The sequence below is a fragment of the Camponotus floridanus genome, unplaced genomic scaffold (genome assembly GCF_003227725.1).
Source record: "Camponotus floridanus strain SB8 unplaced genomic scaffold, Cflo_v7.5 scaffold99, whole genome shotgun sequence".
NCBI lineage: Eukaryota > Metazoa > Arthropoda > Insecta > Hymenoptera > Formicidae > Camponotus > Camponotus floridanus.
The window spans coordinates 692,224-709,095 of NW_020229870.1; the positions used below are offsets into that span (position 1 = coordinate 692,224).

Here is a 16,872-nt window from a genome sequence, read left to right on the forward strand (position 1 = left end):
CCATCCATAAATAAGCGCAGCTCGCGAGCTTCGCCTCGGCTCGAATCGGCGCGCGATCTTCCAACGGAATAATAATGCGGGTGAAATAAAACCGGCCTCCCCTCACCCGCATACATACATCCCACATACACACCCAAAGAGAGAGAGAGAGAGAAAGAGAGAGATAGGGAGAGAAAGAGTACCCACATAATATCCCTATAGAGAGATGGGAAGATCAAACACTGAAATTACAGCATTGTGAGCATTCCTCTCGCCGGACCACTCTTCTTCTTCTTCTTTCTCAACGTTGCGCATACCGATAATGTTCTCTCCCCCATATGTATCCTTCCCTCTCTCTCTCTCTCTCTTTCTCTCTCTGCTCGCGCGCCCCGCATAAACACACACTCGCCTGCATAAGGCTCTCTTTATTATCGAGCCCACGGATCGCGTGCATATTGCATCGCGGCCGGTACTGGCATAAGGACGACCGCACCATCGGATCTGTCCACGCTGGACGTATCGAAACGTAGGATGTGGACCTCTCAGAATGATCCATTCGATCGATTTCGAGTAAATCTTGTATCGAAAATGTCCAACAAGCTTGGAATTATACATAATTTATCACGGACATTTCTCGCAAATTAAACTCGCACAAAAATAGATATCAAAGTTTTTTTATTCAATTTCAAACAAACGTAGTTTCAATAAAAATGTAATTAATTGAAATTTGTATTTAATTATCATATAAGATTTATTGAAAAAATTATTTGAAAATTGAAAAAAATAATATCTAGTCAGTTTTCTCTGGAAGAACCGAAACTGATGCTTTAAGTGAGTCACATTAATTATACAATATCTTCAAGATTTTTTTGATTTTTTCTTACGTTAAAAAATTGATTAATATATAAATTAAATTTTTCTAGTTCTCTCTCTCTTTCTCCTCGGATCTATCAATCGTTCCATTTTAGAAAAATCGACGCGAAATTCGCCGCCTCCAACAGCAGGCTTATCACGTGGCACACCTGCGCGCTTTGTGCCCCACGCTCGGCGATAAGGATCGGGTCGAACCGTGTGAGAATCGACGAGGACGAGGACGGACGGCAACATTCGTCAGATGGATCGATCGTCCTCGTCCTCGTCCTCGTCCTCCTCGTCGTCGTCGTTTCCATCTCGCGCGGAATGCATTAAGCCGGACGTCGCGTCGTCGTCCTCTACTAGCGAATGGAACCAAGTGCGCGGCACGCAGACGATTTTTAACTAGATAGGATTTCACCACGCTCTTTCAAGACACTCCTACACACGCGCAAACGCACGTGCTCGTAGATGTTCGCGAGCCGCATAAAATGCGAATTGTGGAGAAGAAGGCGAACAGGAGTGGATCAGATATATAGGTTGATCTCTTTTCCTTTTTCTTTCTTTTTTCGAATCTGCTAAGTGATTTCGAGACTCGAGCTTTAATTTCTTGACAGGAATATTTCTGCATAATAAATAGAAAATTTTAATTTTATTTGCGCTAATATATCGCACAGAGAAAAACGAAAAAATAAAATAATAAAAGAAAGAAAATATATTCGTTTTTATTTGATATTTTTTTAGTAAAAACAAAATCAAATTCCACACATAATGTTCCACATTAAAATACAATATATTAAAGTTATGTGTCATTTATTTAATTATATTTTAATGGATTTTGTTTTGCTGGTTTTTAATTGATTTATCATTATCATTTGCTATTATCTGAGATATTTCAATTTAATGAAACAAAACATAAAACTTCAAAATTATCAAAAATATATTTTCCTTTTGATTATTCTTATAAAGATAAAGAAAGAAAATATTTCCTGATATAATTCCTTTTTTTTGATGCGAGCAGCACAACTTTTTTCAACGCTGTGACGAGGTCAAAGATCACATCCGCCCCTGGCAAAACGCACGCACATATATACATATATATCCGCCATGTGAAGAGAACCCGGGTTGCCACCGAGGGGGTTGTGGCAGTCAGTCTACGAGGGGATGTGCGGCTTCCTCCCGCCCTCCCGAGGGAGGTATAGAGAAAGAAAGAGAGAGAGTGCAGCGGGAGAGGTAGTGGAAGGAGAAACTAACCCCAGACGATGCAGGGGCTGATAAAACTAGGAATGATAACGTCTGCAGAGCGCTCGCCCGACTGTTTCTGACTTTTCGCGATAATCTCGTGCCTCGCCTACTGCCCCCTGCCTCGTCTCTCCGCGATTTTATCCATCGTATTTCCTCGCGTTGCGCGCGGAAAGAGAGAGAAAGAGAGAAAGAGAGAACCGTCTCAAGGTCTTATCCGCGAAACCGGTCCTCCCACGCTTATCAGCGTGTCCTCAGAAAAGTGCTCCGCGATGTCGCCGCGGCGATTATGGCGAGATAAAGTGGCGATCGATCGTACGTTGCCCGACACACATTTTGCAAAAGTTGTGCACAACAATGGACCCTTGTCTGCCTCCGTAAGAAAAATATCATTTACAATCATTTTTATTTCTAGCATAAAACTTAAAATTCTAGATTTTAAGATACATATATATGCATAATAAATTTTATGCATAATTTAAGATGCGTGTATGTGTGCGATAATCTTCTTATATTCAAAGAAATTTTATTTTTATTTAAATCATTGCGTAAAATCTTAAAAATTTAATAAAGGAAAAAACAAATCATTTTTTTTTTATTTTTACACTAAGCTAAACACGCTATATGTGCTAGATAATTACAAAAGGATGTGGAAGGACATTCGTGATTCTCTCTCTTTACGAGGTAATTATTAACGTCGCTATTAATTATGTAAGAAGGATATTACGAATTTTTAATTTTAATTAAAAATGCAAAGTCGCTAGCAGATTTGTTATGCAAATGATCCTTATCGACGACTAGCTTTCGCAGGTGACATTAAGAGACAAACTTGTATCATTTCTATTCTATTTATCTTCTCACGCGAGGTATACAGAGTGTCTACCAATGATTGGATCTTAAAAGGCTTTTAAAAGCCTTTTAAAAAAATATCCTACAGTAGTTTTTTGGCACACCTTATAAAAAGACGACGAAAATCAGATTTCCTCCTTCTTTATCCGCCTCCTTCTACGGTATAAAAGAGAGAGGGGAGAAGAGAGAAAGAGAGAGAGAGAGAGAGAGAGAGAGAGAAACGCGGCTTGTTCGTACAATAATATCTTGTTTAACCGGACAAACAATGGCACGTGCGCCCAAGACACCTAATTGCCCGCTCGTATTTGCTCGATAAACACCTTCAACAGCGTGTAAACCTCTTCCTTCACTTCTCCTCACCTCACTCGCGACAACGATAACGAAAACCGGCGTCTCGACGTCTCGCGCAATTATTATTTATTACTCTTATTTCTCGCATATTAGAATAACTTGGCGTTGCAATAACAAAGATTTATAGATTTATAGAACAAAATTAAAAATTTTTGAAACATATCAATTTTTTCGAGACGTCGCGTCGCGCTGATAAATAAAAAGAGAAGTTATTACATAAATTATTATAATGATGATTAATTAATTAGCCTAAACAATGTTTTATCGCATTTTAAAATAAATAAATAAATATATGTACATGTAATAATAAAAATTCTTTTCTACAAAATATGAAATTTTTGCAAAAACAAAGAATAAATCAATTTTATTAACAAGTAAGTGTAACGAGAATGTTGGAATAATTAAATCAGATTGCAATTTTATTATTACATTTATTATATGTTATTTTATTTATTAATCTATTTAATTAATTAATTTATTGTATTTATTATCATGTAAAACTTTAAAATCACACACATAATTTACAGATTTAAAGATTATTATTATCACGGATGATTCCCGATCTATTTGCTTTCACTTTACGCGACGATAATCTATTCAGCAGCAATTCTGTGAACGGATGATTGAAGATCGTCGAGGAAACGCACTTTTCTGAGACTTTGCTTTAATTTCCAGTGAAAGGTTACGCTTAATTTTTCAACGCCATCCCGAGCACTAGCGGTGCCTCTTCCTCTCCTCCACCCGAGTACCGGTTCGAAATGACCAAGGCGCCACTCTTATCTGAAGAGGCTCAGATAAGCCCGATGATTGAGGAGAAAAGGGGCACTCGAGATATAATACCGACGCGCTACTCGCGGGAGACGAGAGGGTGAAGGAAAGGAGGGGTGGGGGAGGGGAAGGGGGAGGGAAGGGAGATCGCAGCCTCCCGATCGGAATGCACGCGCGACGATTCTTACGCTTTGATACCGCGAAATGATAGGGACCTGAAAATCTTTCGATGATTCCACGTCAAGAATTTCAAGGCGAATTGATACGCTTCGATTTTGACAATCTTCTTTAATCGTCATCCGTAAAGTGAATTTATTCGAACGATAATCTCAGAAAGTGCGTAAGAAATTAAATATTTGCAATCTTAAATTTGATCCGACGATTTTACGTGATAAAACATTGTTTCGTTTATTTGCTTATCTCTCTTTCTATCAATAATATTGATTCTCTAGTAAAAAATCTCCGATAAATTTGATTGATTCTCTAATAAGTTTGATTGATCTTTAATAAATTTTCGAAAATGATAATTATAAACGGACTTTTTTACGTGGGACATCGCAAATATATCGCAAGTGTATTGCAAAGCGAATAATTCATGTTTTCCTCGACATTTCCATTTGCAAGCAGTTGCAATTGCTTAAATCCGTTCATTTATCAGCGTGCGACAATCTAGCGCGAATAACTTTGCATAACTCGCTGCGACTGTGTAACAAAGGTTACATTTACATTAACGCCCACGCTTTGTAAAACTGATGCGTTCATGATAAATATCTATCGGTTGTCTGCTTGCTATTTTCTGAATCCGTTACAAGAATTTTTATCTTTCTGTAAAGTTTTATATCACTCGAAAATGTGCGAGTCAAAATTAGTCATGTATTTAATAAAATGTAGAAATAATTATTTTTAATAATATATGAAATTTAATTTATACATAATAGAATAATTGATAATAAAATATCTTTAATTGTCATTTCGCGTATTCTTGCCGCCCTTATCATTAAAATTATTTATCAGATTTTTATCAGATTATTTATCAGATCTGCCACAAATAAATAGCGTATGAATAATTGTAATTTTCGCACAAATTCAAAATTGCCGATACCTTTTCTTTCATTCTTTTATTTACATTTTTAAAAGATTCTATCTGTTTCTAGAACTGCATTAGACATATTTCGATTAGCACATTCGCTGCAATTCATTGTCAGATAAGATTAAACAAAAGCTCATCTGTCCGATGCATTCATTTTATATGATTCACTTAAAATGATTCATCTATCTCTGAAGGAAAAAATATATTGCTAGTTTGACTTCTCTTTTTGTCAGATATCAGATATAAATAAACATATATGTAAAGATTTTTAAATTCTAAAGAGATGCAAAGAGAGAAGCGAAAAATATTTCCATTTCAAGATCATTCCATTGATTATACCGTGTAATCATTATAATTTTTATTACTAGACGCATTATTAATTTCGAATCATCTTCGGGCAATCCAGAAAGATCAAAACACATAAAAGTTCATTCGATATTCGAAATCGAAAGAGTGCAAGAGAGAAGAAGAGAAAATCTGGCAATCATCCCATCTTTCTTGCTGTCTTATCTCAAGGTTTGAGAAAACGCAGATGCTTCTGGTAATCTACATGATATCGGATCCCTAAAACCAACGGTTGGAGAACAGAAAAGAGAAAGAGAGAGAAGAAAAAGCATGTGTGGAATGAAAGACATTAGCTTGTTCTACTCTTGGAAAATTTTTTTACATAATGGATAAAGTAGATAAAGGATATCTAAATGATAAAAATAGACAAAATCTAAATATCATAAATTAAAGTAAAATTAAAATAGTTTTGCGTTATTACGAGATATTGATAAAAATTTCAATAAGAAATGACTATCTATTTCCTATCTATTTTATCCAATTTCTTAATGTATGTATTTTTTTATATATGTATGATGATATACATTTCCTGATTTATTTCATCATTCATATTTTCTAGAATCTAGAGAGTGAGTCAAATGCGCAACAAAATGAGATCCAATAATTTCAATATTTTTATGATTACATAATTTCGTTGCTGCAATAATGCATTTGCAAAGGTGTAATGCATTGTTTTTATAAATAAAATCCCAATCTTTTTTCACAAACTGAAATTTCAAATAAATGCCATTGTAGCTATTTTATTTAAAATTAATTATTTAAAATGATTTTATCCACAAAGATTGAAAATTTTCACATCGAAAAATAAACTTTGCAATTATGCATGGCATTTTATGAGAATTAAAATAGTTTTGCGTTATTATGAGATGTTGACAAAAATTTTAATAAAAAATGTCTATCTATTTTCCACCTATTCTATCTAATTTCTCAATGTATGTATTTTTTATATATGTTATTTTCATTCTCGAAAAATTCAAGATTTTACTCTCAAGCGGGATTCCTCTCGCAAAGGATTCCCCACAAAGATGGGCGATCGAACAACCGGTACGAGGAGAGGAGACGACCAAAAACGGGAATGTTGCGCGACCCCCAGGTACATGTGTGCGAGGACACGGACGGTCGCGCAAAAAAGGCACGATCGCGATATACCGTGGACATGCCGCGAGCTGAATATTAGCGTAATGAGCTGATAGCCGACCGATACCGGTAGATTTTAACCCGCCATGAGTGTCACGTTCCGATCGCGATCGACTGATCTGTGACGTACGCGAATAACCGCGGCGCGTGGATAATCTCGCTCTCGAGAGCGATAGACGCTCGACAATCGGAATTGGGATAAACACGGGTAACGGACCGATTGGACGGAAATCTCGAGCAAATGTTTCGCACAAATGTTATCGGGTCGATATCGACCCGAGTATATGCATATCGAGAAAGTTCTATCGTTCAGGCCTGACAAGGACAGACTCGCAACAGGATTTAAAGCGATCTTGGGCGAGAGCAAAAAAGCGAGAAACCAGTTTTAATCTACTTTAGTAAAAAAAAAATTAATGGATTAAAATTATTAAATAAGATATCGAGATCTCCGAAGGCGATTAGAGAGAAAATTATAGTGATTGAAAGAAAACAAATTGAGAAATCCGCTGATACTCGTCGGAAATGTAAAGGAAGACGAGCAAAAATCGTGCATCAATTTCGTCGCTGGGGAAAAAATTTCTTTATAACGTAATAAAATATAACGTTTCGTGCCTTATTCGAAATGTTGTCGTTAATACACGTATAATCTAACGAGGCTCGCAATCAAATTGATCGTCGATTAGAATCCACATTTTTATAGAGTTTAATTTACAAGTTACAACCTAAATCACTTACTTTATTTTTCTTCTTGTCTAGTACCTCCTCCTCCTGCTCTCTCGTTTGTCCTAAGCTGCTCTTTCCTCGCTCCCTCACTCGCGAAAACACGATTAATTACGATCGCGCGTGCATTAATTACCAAAAAAACCATGTTCGCACGACACTTTACGTAACACTTGGACGTTAATTACACATTTAAGCGCGTACTTTACGCACATCGCGAAGGAACAGCGCGAAAATCACGAAACAGCAATCTTTAAAATCGTAGAGAACAAGTGTTTGATGTTTCCTCGTGCTTGTATAATACTTGAATGACCGCGTTTCGAGAAATAATAGGACGCACGTAGCGTCGTAACCTCTCGAACCTCGCCGCAAGGATGACAACAAGGCCGCCGCAAGTAAACAATACTGCGCGAGTCAAGGCCGCCGGCATGTGTGTGTAAACGGTATGTGTGTGTACCATGTATGTGTGCGGGTGTATTAAGCGAAATTAGCATCGAAATAAACTATTTCTTACGATTGTTACTGTTAGATATTATCCGCGCGATTAATTAATTCTCCCACCTCGACTAATCATTATTCATTATTCACGTGGTACATGTATACGCGTGATATCGGGATAAGATTGTCGATGTCATTTTCAAACTTTTCGATCATTAACAAAATATTACTACTAATCGCTTTAAATAATTATAATATAATTATTCATAAATCGGCAGTTTAATTGTGACTATAATTCTGACACTTTATTGGAGAAAGTTGATCGAGGGAGCAATCACGGTACATCATTGTACATTTCATTAGGAATATTTTGCGGTAATACAGTAAATGTAATTTTAGGAAATACACGTTTTAGAAAAATATGTAATTGAAATAATACTAGCAATATAAGAAAAAAAGTAATATGCACCAAAAATACTTTTTAACTCTGCGGCAATACTGGCAATATTGACAATAAAACAATAATATTGACAATAAAATACTAATAATAACAATAATAACAATAACAATAATAAAATAATAATAACAAGAATAACAATACAAAAGCAATACAATGGCAATCACTGTACATTTTTTAAGTAGTGATTGACCCCTCGATCTACAAATCGAAAAAGATAATATACCTCAAGCATCTGATACACCAAAAAAAGTTTACGAGATAAAAATGAATTAATAATAATAGTTTTTTTTATTAATTCATTAAGCCAATAGTCTTTTATTAATTCATTATCTAATGACCGCTTCGATTGACTGAAAGAGAAATAAAAGGAGAAACTAACGATGAAGGGAAGAGAAGATAATGAAAAGAAAGAAGAAGGTCTATCAACAGCTTTTATCTTCTTTGATCGGGTCTCCTTATTCCGCGCAAACGCATGAATCCCGCCGCCGCAGATGTCTCTTCCCGCCAAGATGTTCCTCTCCTCCTCCTCCTCCTCCTCCTCCTTTTCTCGAGGCCCTTCCTGCCCTCGCAAAGAAACGCGCCGGAGACAACTATCGCGCCGTTGATCTCGCCTAGTTAGCCTTTCTTCCCTCTCGGTGCCCCCTTTAGCCTCCCCCTTTGCTCTACCTTTCGTGCCCTCCACCTGTAAATCCCTCTCGTTGGTGCATCTCGTCCTTCCTTCGCAAAGCGCGGAACCGATACCGAGGCTCGCCTCATAAATACAGTCGAGGAGTCGAAGCGAGGGGAACGACGCGAAAGGGCGAGGGGTGAGTAGGAGAGGGGGAGAAGGGCGAGCCTACAAATTGCTACACCGCATTGTGGTGTCACTCCGGCCTGTTACGACACGGTCCCGGCATCTCGCCGGAATGGTGTACGCGCGAGTCGGTTCTCTTCTACTTCGTGTCTCCCCCTTCGCGGCCCCCCTCCGTCACGGTGCCACCCCGCGGCGTTAACCGACTAAGGGCGGGAGGGGGCCTTTACACGGGTGTAAACGCGCCTTTACACCGATAACCTGCCTGTTCGGTTGCAAATAAATTATAGACGAGACCTCTTTCGAGCACTTTTCTTGTAACGTTATAAGAGCAAAGAAAACACTGATATTTTTTTCTCCCATCCGCGAATTCAATCAAATTTAGATGCTGAAAGTTTGTGTCTCTCTCTTTTGGAGCTTATAATAAAATCCTTGAATTTTTAGAAGCACTTAAATTATAAAATTTTGTCAAATTAAATTGTTGAAATTTCACGATAATTATTGTTGTAAATGATCAAAATTGCAATTTGTTGAAAATTTAAATTACTCTTATTTGTGATTTTTCAAAATTGGAATATGCAGAGGATTCTGCTCCGATTTTTAACAATCTTTAAATTTTTTCGAGGTTTCTCTTTAAAATAATTGGAGAAAAATATATAAAATTCTTTAAAAATTAAATAAATTTATTATTGTTATAGAAATGTATCATAAAATCAATTGTCAGGATTGTATAGCACGCTTGCCGACAGATTGATCAAATAAAGACTGTAATATCAAAGTTATTCTAAACAGATACAAAATACATCTCACACGAACGCAATACTGTCACAATACGATCAGCTGATTATCAAACCCCGACTTAGCTAGGATACATCAGCGTATTGGCCATCGTATCTATCAGCGATATGAAGCTCGCGTTACACATCTCGGAGGAGGAAAAAGGGAGAAAGAGAGAGGAAGAAAACGATTATTCGATCGAAGAGTGTTCGATTAAACGGACGAAAAGACTCCGAAGGTGTCGCTATCGAATAATCTCTTTCCACGCAATGATACGCAAGAATTTACTAGAGGAATCACATTTCGAGGGGAAGGGAGGCACGGTCGGAGGTCTCGTCATATTAGCAACGATACACCAGTAACAACAACAGCAACAACGTAGAAGAAAGGAGAGACGCACCTCTCTCGTCAGTGTCTCTCAATCCTTCTTGGGCCCCTCTCGAATATCATTCATATCTTTTTTTCTTCTCAATTCTCGCAAATCTCTAATTAATTGTAATATAAAATTAAATTTACAATTAGACATTAAAATTTATAATTAAACGTATAATTACGTGCAATTTAAAGTTCATAATTTAAGAGAGAAAAGAAAAATTCACGTGCACAGTCGTCTTAATTTTTCGCGTTGGGAGGGGGAGGGAAGGAAGAGAGATCGCGGTGAGAACCGTGGTTTTGCGCGATCGATGGCGAGCGAGGCGATGGGAGATATTCTTTACGGCGAACACGATTCAATAAAGCATTCTATAAAATCATCGCTTATTAATTTGACGCTCGCGCTCGGCGGGGGTCGCCGCCGAGACCCCCGCGGGGTGCCTCCTCCTTTATCCCGCTTCGCATCGTCGATCACCGACGTGATATTCGGCTGAGCCCCTCCGGGGGGGAGGAGGGGAGAAGGCACATACGTAACATTAAGCATCTTCAGGTGGCGAGATGAGTTTGAGGCGTCTCGTTTCGAAATCGCGATTATGTTTTTTACCTCGGAAGAATGAGGAAATTTTCACTGTCATTTATGTGGCTCGATATAAGAAGGGGTGTGACGAGAGAAGACTCGATGATCTTTGTGATACAATGGAAACACACGAGCCTTTGTGATGTAATAGAGAGGAGAGATATTAATAGATTTCTCTATCTCGTATCATCTAATTCTATGTAGAATGCTATCTCCTACATTTAATGAGTATTTAAAAATTACATTGTGGTTGTAAATTGCGTTCGTGTAATTTATTTCCTAGTAATTTCCGTGAAAAGATACATTACGATAACATTATAGTTTTTATTACGCGCTAATTTTTTTGATGAAATTACTTAAAAATGAATTCAATTAAGGTTTAGAGACCTCACGTAAAATAATTAGATACATAAAAAAAATAAAATAAATTTTAAAATAAAACGATGTACATCTTATTTAATTAAATTTTATTTAACAGCTACAGATTAAACATAGTCAATATAATCAATTAGCACAATTAAATTTAGTGTAATCATCAAACAGACGTGGTCGTACATTGGAATTACACGGGAAAAATGATTGCAAAGTTAAATATTTCGCGAATAATTTTCCTAATTTATCATGCTTTTCATATCGACAATAAATCAAAAAAAAAAAAAAAAGATGAACACGAAATAAGTTATCAAATCGCTTTTCCAAAATGGTCGCGAAATAAAGAGACTTCGAAAACAATTAAAATATCAATCGATCTCTGTCATTCTAAGATGCGCGATTAATGCGCATAAATTTTTAATCGAACGAGGACGACCAAGTTTACGATTAATCGTCGTCGCTGCATGACCGTATTTATAAGCTAAACGGAGATAGGAAAGAGAGAAGGCACGGTTGTCGCAACCGTGGCCGTCGAGCAATACGATGAGATAAGGGAGCACCGGGTGACTACAAAATATTGACGACGTCAGAGGGACTTTATCGGTCTACACGCTTTTCGCCCGAAATCCGCGTTTTTTTTTTCGTCGCTTCGCTTCGCCATCGACTTCCGAGTCGCGTACGAATGCGCCATCGGAATTTACCGTGAAAGACCGAAATACCGAAAGAGAAAAAAAAAGAGAGAGAGAGAGAGAGAGAGAGAAAGAAGCCACGATCGTGCCGCTCCAAGAGTCACGAATAGCGATCGTTATCATCGTCACATGTGCAACGCACAGCGAAAAGTATCGGCGCATTATAAAAGTGTCGATTCTCTTGTGAAATTGTTTCTATAGCAAAAATTAAGTCAAGAAAAGAATCGAAATGCGACAACAAATAACGAGAAAATGGCTCTCTTTTATATCTTTGTTATCTTGTTCTTATTTTTTAATGTTAATATGGATTCAAGAGAAAGTTTAATAACGAAGAATTAATGTGCAGTTCCTTAATGTGAAGTAAATTAAAAAATTAAATATAACAAAATTAATAATTCAATTAACTTAATTAAATTATTAATTTTGTTATAAAATTTTCTTAAATTTAAAAATTAAATTTTTAAAATTTTAAAATTACTAATAAACTAGTAATATTTTATTTAAATTTTTATTAAAAAAAGAAATTTGCATAGAAAATAATTAGAAAATTTGATAAAATATTGGTATGAAAAAATATTAATTGTAAAAATCGAAAAAATTTGAAATAATATTGTTTTTAGCTCGATATAAATAAGCCAATATTATTTCTTCGCACTTAAGTAGACACTTAAAAAATGGACATAAAAAAATGGAAATAAAATTCCCAAAGCGCTGCACATTAATTCTTTCCATTTTTGAAGGAAAGAAAAAAGAATTAAAAAAAATATCACGTGATGATATCATGATATCATTTGGAACTAATATGCTAATGCAAGCAAGAAATAAAGAAAATCAACGATATTATACGGCGATTTAGATTAGATTCGATTTAATGGGACGATCGCTCGATAATTTTTCGGATTTTATTTTAATCGCAAATATATAAAAGCCGCGTAAATATACACGGGAAGCAAAGATTAACGCGACGACGAGGACGCGAAAGGGAAGAAGACGCGCCGGTGGGTGGAAAGGGGGGCGGGCCTACTATTTTAACACAGCGTTATTAACTCAATTACGGTCGCTCCCAATTAGCAGTCACGCGCACGAGCCGGCATCACAATAATTACGCGGCCATTAACGTCGATGTCCCACGGGAGGGCCTTACAATGCACGTCGTGCAGACGTACGATTTTCCTGCCCCAATCTAGGGAACCTTTAGCAAAAATCCGCGCTAGCTTTCTCATTCCCATTAATACGGCATAATATTTAATATATTAAATAATATAAATTTATCTGTAACTGGTTTTATACATATGAATGATGACATGATTGATTCTTTTTTAATATTGATAAATGATATTTTTATATAAATTAATATATTTATATAAATTAATAATGAAACTAATTTTTTCTCTTATAAGATTGTAATGTTATAAATTTTATTCTATATCTAAAAATTATTTTAATTATTTCCAAGTATAAATAAAAAATTGAATAAACAAATTCTCATATCTGATATTACAAGTAGCTGATTCTTTCAATCATGAAATCAATTCAAGTCTCCGAGGTAGAATACGTTTCTAAAAACAATTTTAGAGCAGACAAATAATTACGCGTGTGAAAAAAAATTTTTTTTTCTCTCGACAGTAACCGAATGCGACCGATTTCTTCGAAACGAAATCGATAGCTTTGCGAAATGCAAACGTCACGAAACAAGGAACTAGAGACAGATAGAAAGAGAAAAACACAGAGAAAAAGAGAGAGAAGAAAAAGGAAAAGCGGATAGAAGGAGAAAAAAAAGGACGACCTGGTCCGACGAGTCGCCACGTGAAAGTGTTCCAACTTTCGTGATCGAGCCACGTGATCGCGAGATCGCATGGTCGCCGCGACAGAAAGGGGGGGAGAAGATCCAGATACTGGATCTTGTCTTGCGCTCTTCGCGGAACGAGAAAAAAAATTGAGAACGAAAATTCACGGAAAACTGATAAGAAATAATATCTCGAGCTAAGCTTTCTTTAAGAAATACTTGAAAACAAACTGCGCAACTCAATTACGAAGATATATCGATTACAAATGAATCTATATACGTTCTGATACGAATCATTTTTGCGCGAATCATTGAATCACGATTTGCAAGAGGCTCTATAAAACTTGAACGTCGTCGAAAACGTCATTACACAGAAAAAAATTTATCATGTTATTAATAATAAAATAATGTTAAATATAAAATAAAAGCACATAAAATCTTAAAAGATATTCTTGTAATTTGCACAGAATGACTTAAAAATCGCAAGAGCCAACGAAATAAAATTATCAAAGTGCCGATCGTAAGATCGCAATTACAATCGCGCGAAATCCATATAAATCGTGACAACCATGTTTGCCGATCGTTGAGTGTGTGCGTGTGTGTGTGTACGTTCTCATATTAGAATCGAAAAGTCAGCTGACAGGCAATGACAATCATAAACGCGTCACGTTATCGCTAAGGACAAAAAAGATTCGCGCTGTTTTTGGTATCAAAATGTATATAAATGCAGCTGAATACGTTAATCGATTGTGTATTTCTCATATGTATGTATAAATAACCTGTGCGCTTATTTTTTACATTATCATAATTTTTATTCCACATTCTCATGTATATATGGATTATTCACTTATGAAATATAGTCTTAACATAATAAATATTTATTAAAAAAGTGAATTAATAATTTTTTAATGAAAGAAGTAATCGATAAAAATTTACTGAAAGCCTCTAAAAGCTAACATTTTCTAAAAAAAATGACCTCTAAATATAATAAATTTGATCATTAATATTATACCAATTGTTTATATATAATTTATATGTTAATTATGTTAACATATGTATATTTTAAGAGTATAAATATCTCATTTTCTCTTTTATTAATATAACTGTATAATAAATTCTATAAGTTTAAAGTGAATAAATTGTATTCTTTATTATAATAAAATAGCAAGAAAATTTATGAGCTCCGAAATTTAAAATAAAAATTAATTGAGAAAATTAAAAGACAAATAACAAATCAGTTCGAGCTTCTGACAAAACTTGCAGTCTATTGTTCAAACAATTATGTCCTAATTTAATTTTCTATCTAACTTTTTATCTGTTTGATACTTCGAAAGATAAAAGGAGACAGCGTTTTGTCGAGAACTCGTTCTCCTTCACCGGCGCCGCGAATTAATTTACTCGGGGTCATTGATTTATTTTTGAAATTATCGCTTATATCGACAGAAAAAGAGATATTTTTTTTACATTGATGACAAAGTTTCAAGCGCGTTTCTCGCGCTATATTCATCATAATAATAGTTCGAAAATTGCATACATCGTACATTTTCTATCAAACTTTAGAGGCAATTTTTTTTATACTGTCGAATAAATAATTGACAGCGTCAAATTAATTTGCAAACTGCTATAAAATTTTAGTATGATTATAATCTTTTAACTAAAACATTTTATCGTTCAAATTTATTTGAAATTAATTGTAAGCAAGATATAATAAGATTCTATCTCACTCATTTTCGATATTACATGAAAATAACTGTATTAAATAATTATTCATTCATTATTTAAACCTACTCTTCTTTGAATAATCATACCAATTTCCAATAATTTCAAATTTCCCTCTAACATACATACCTTTGAAAACTGCTGCAGTTATGAAAGTACTTGACTTCGCACGTTACTCTTTAACTTATATCAGTTTTCTTAACCACAATTTTTCGTTTGTTCCCGGGGATAAAATTTTGGAGCAGGTAAAGTCCAAAACAGTTTACGACTAAACTTTAGCAAAACTTGTCAGTGAAACAACCGGCTAGCGCTAACTCGACACGAAATCCCGTGTAACGGCTAAATTCAAATATACAATAACAAATATGGCGGCGATATAATACTTTCCCAACTATCGCGGCGCAGGAAAAAAAGACGCGGGATCAAAGCGCACGCGATGCCCCCCTCGCGCGACACACGACACACACACACACACACGGACCGAGGAGGCACGTGTCACCGGACACCAAGCATCGGACGCAGGGAAAAGCCGGGAAAAAGAAAGCACAAACTCACGTTTCAGCGGCTTGGGGTTGCTCTGCTTGCGACGTGACATCCTCTGCGCTCTGCGACGTCACCCGTCCATCGTGAACATGTCGCGTTGCAACGCGAGTGCAGCGTGATGTTGGCGACGATGGTGACGCTGACGATGGCACAAGAGACGCTGCTGAGGCCAACGATCAACAATCGCACAACACACGATACAGACGGAGGACAAGATGCTTTTTGGAAAACAGACGAAAACGGGAGACAGCGAAATAGCGACTCACAAACGATTAAGGGACCGGGGAAGGACAGCAGGGGAGACGGAGATATCTGTGCGCACTCTTTCCCGGGGGAGGGAAAAAGCTCCGTTCGTAACGTAATATGTAACGCGAGAACGCGACGACGGACAATGTGTCACGATTGGCGACCGACGACGCCGGTAACGCGGCGTTTTCGTAAAACGCGGACACGCACGCCGATAACCTTCAACCGCGGCCGCTGTCAGCGTGCAACTAAACAAACCGCGCCGCCAAACACTCTCCCCACTCTGTCGCGCACGCGCCGTAACCGATGGTGGGGATGACGCGCGGCTCGGGTAGGAGAACGTTCGCTAGCTTGCCGTGCAGCATCCGCCAAATTGAAATGCCTCCGCCATCTCGCGAAGGAGAGAGAAATAATAATGCAATAGTGCATAAATGATAAATGATATCTTCGAGTCTTGGAGATGGTATCGCGGAAATGGTATATAGCAGCAGTCGCTTCGGAAATATTGATACGACTAATCGGGAAATTTCATCGGTATTTAAGTTATGCGAAATATTGAAAAAATTCAATCATATATTATTTAATTACCATATACGAATATATATAGGTAATTAGAAAATATACAATTAAATATTCTTGTAACATATATCTTAATGAAACTTCAATGATAATTCTATCAATATTTTTGAAATCATTTTTAATATATATATATATATTTATATGTATATAGAATTATTTGAAAAGGGAAAAAATATTATGGGTGAATAAAT

The 16,872-nt window shown here is 36.3% G+C and overlaps 1 protein-coding gene across 1 annotated transcript in view; it reads right to left on the reverse strand.

The window, feature by feature from the left end:
* Positions 1–16,339, reverse strand: part of LOC105255038 (zinc finger protein ush) — a 142,023-nt gene extending 125,684 nt beyond the window's left edge. The window contains exon 1 of the mRNA XM_025415143.1: positions 15,869–16,339. Coding sequence (XP_025270928.1) covers positions 15,869–15,908 — 40 coding nt within the window. The 5' untranslated portion in view covers positions 15,909–16,339. The remainder of the gene's footprint in view (positions 1–15,868) is intronic.
* Between the last annotated feature and the right edge of the window lie 533 nt (positions 16,340–16,872).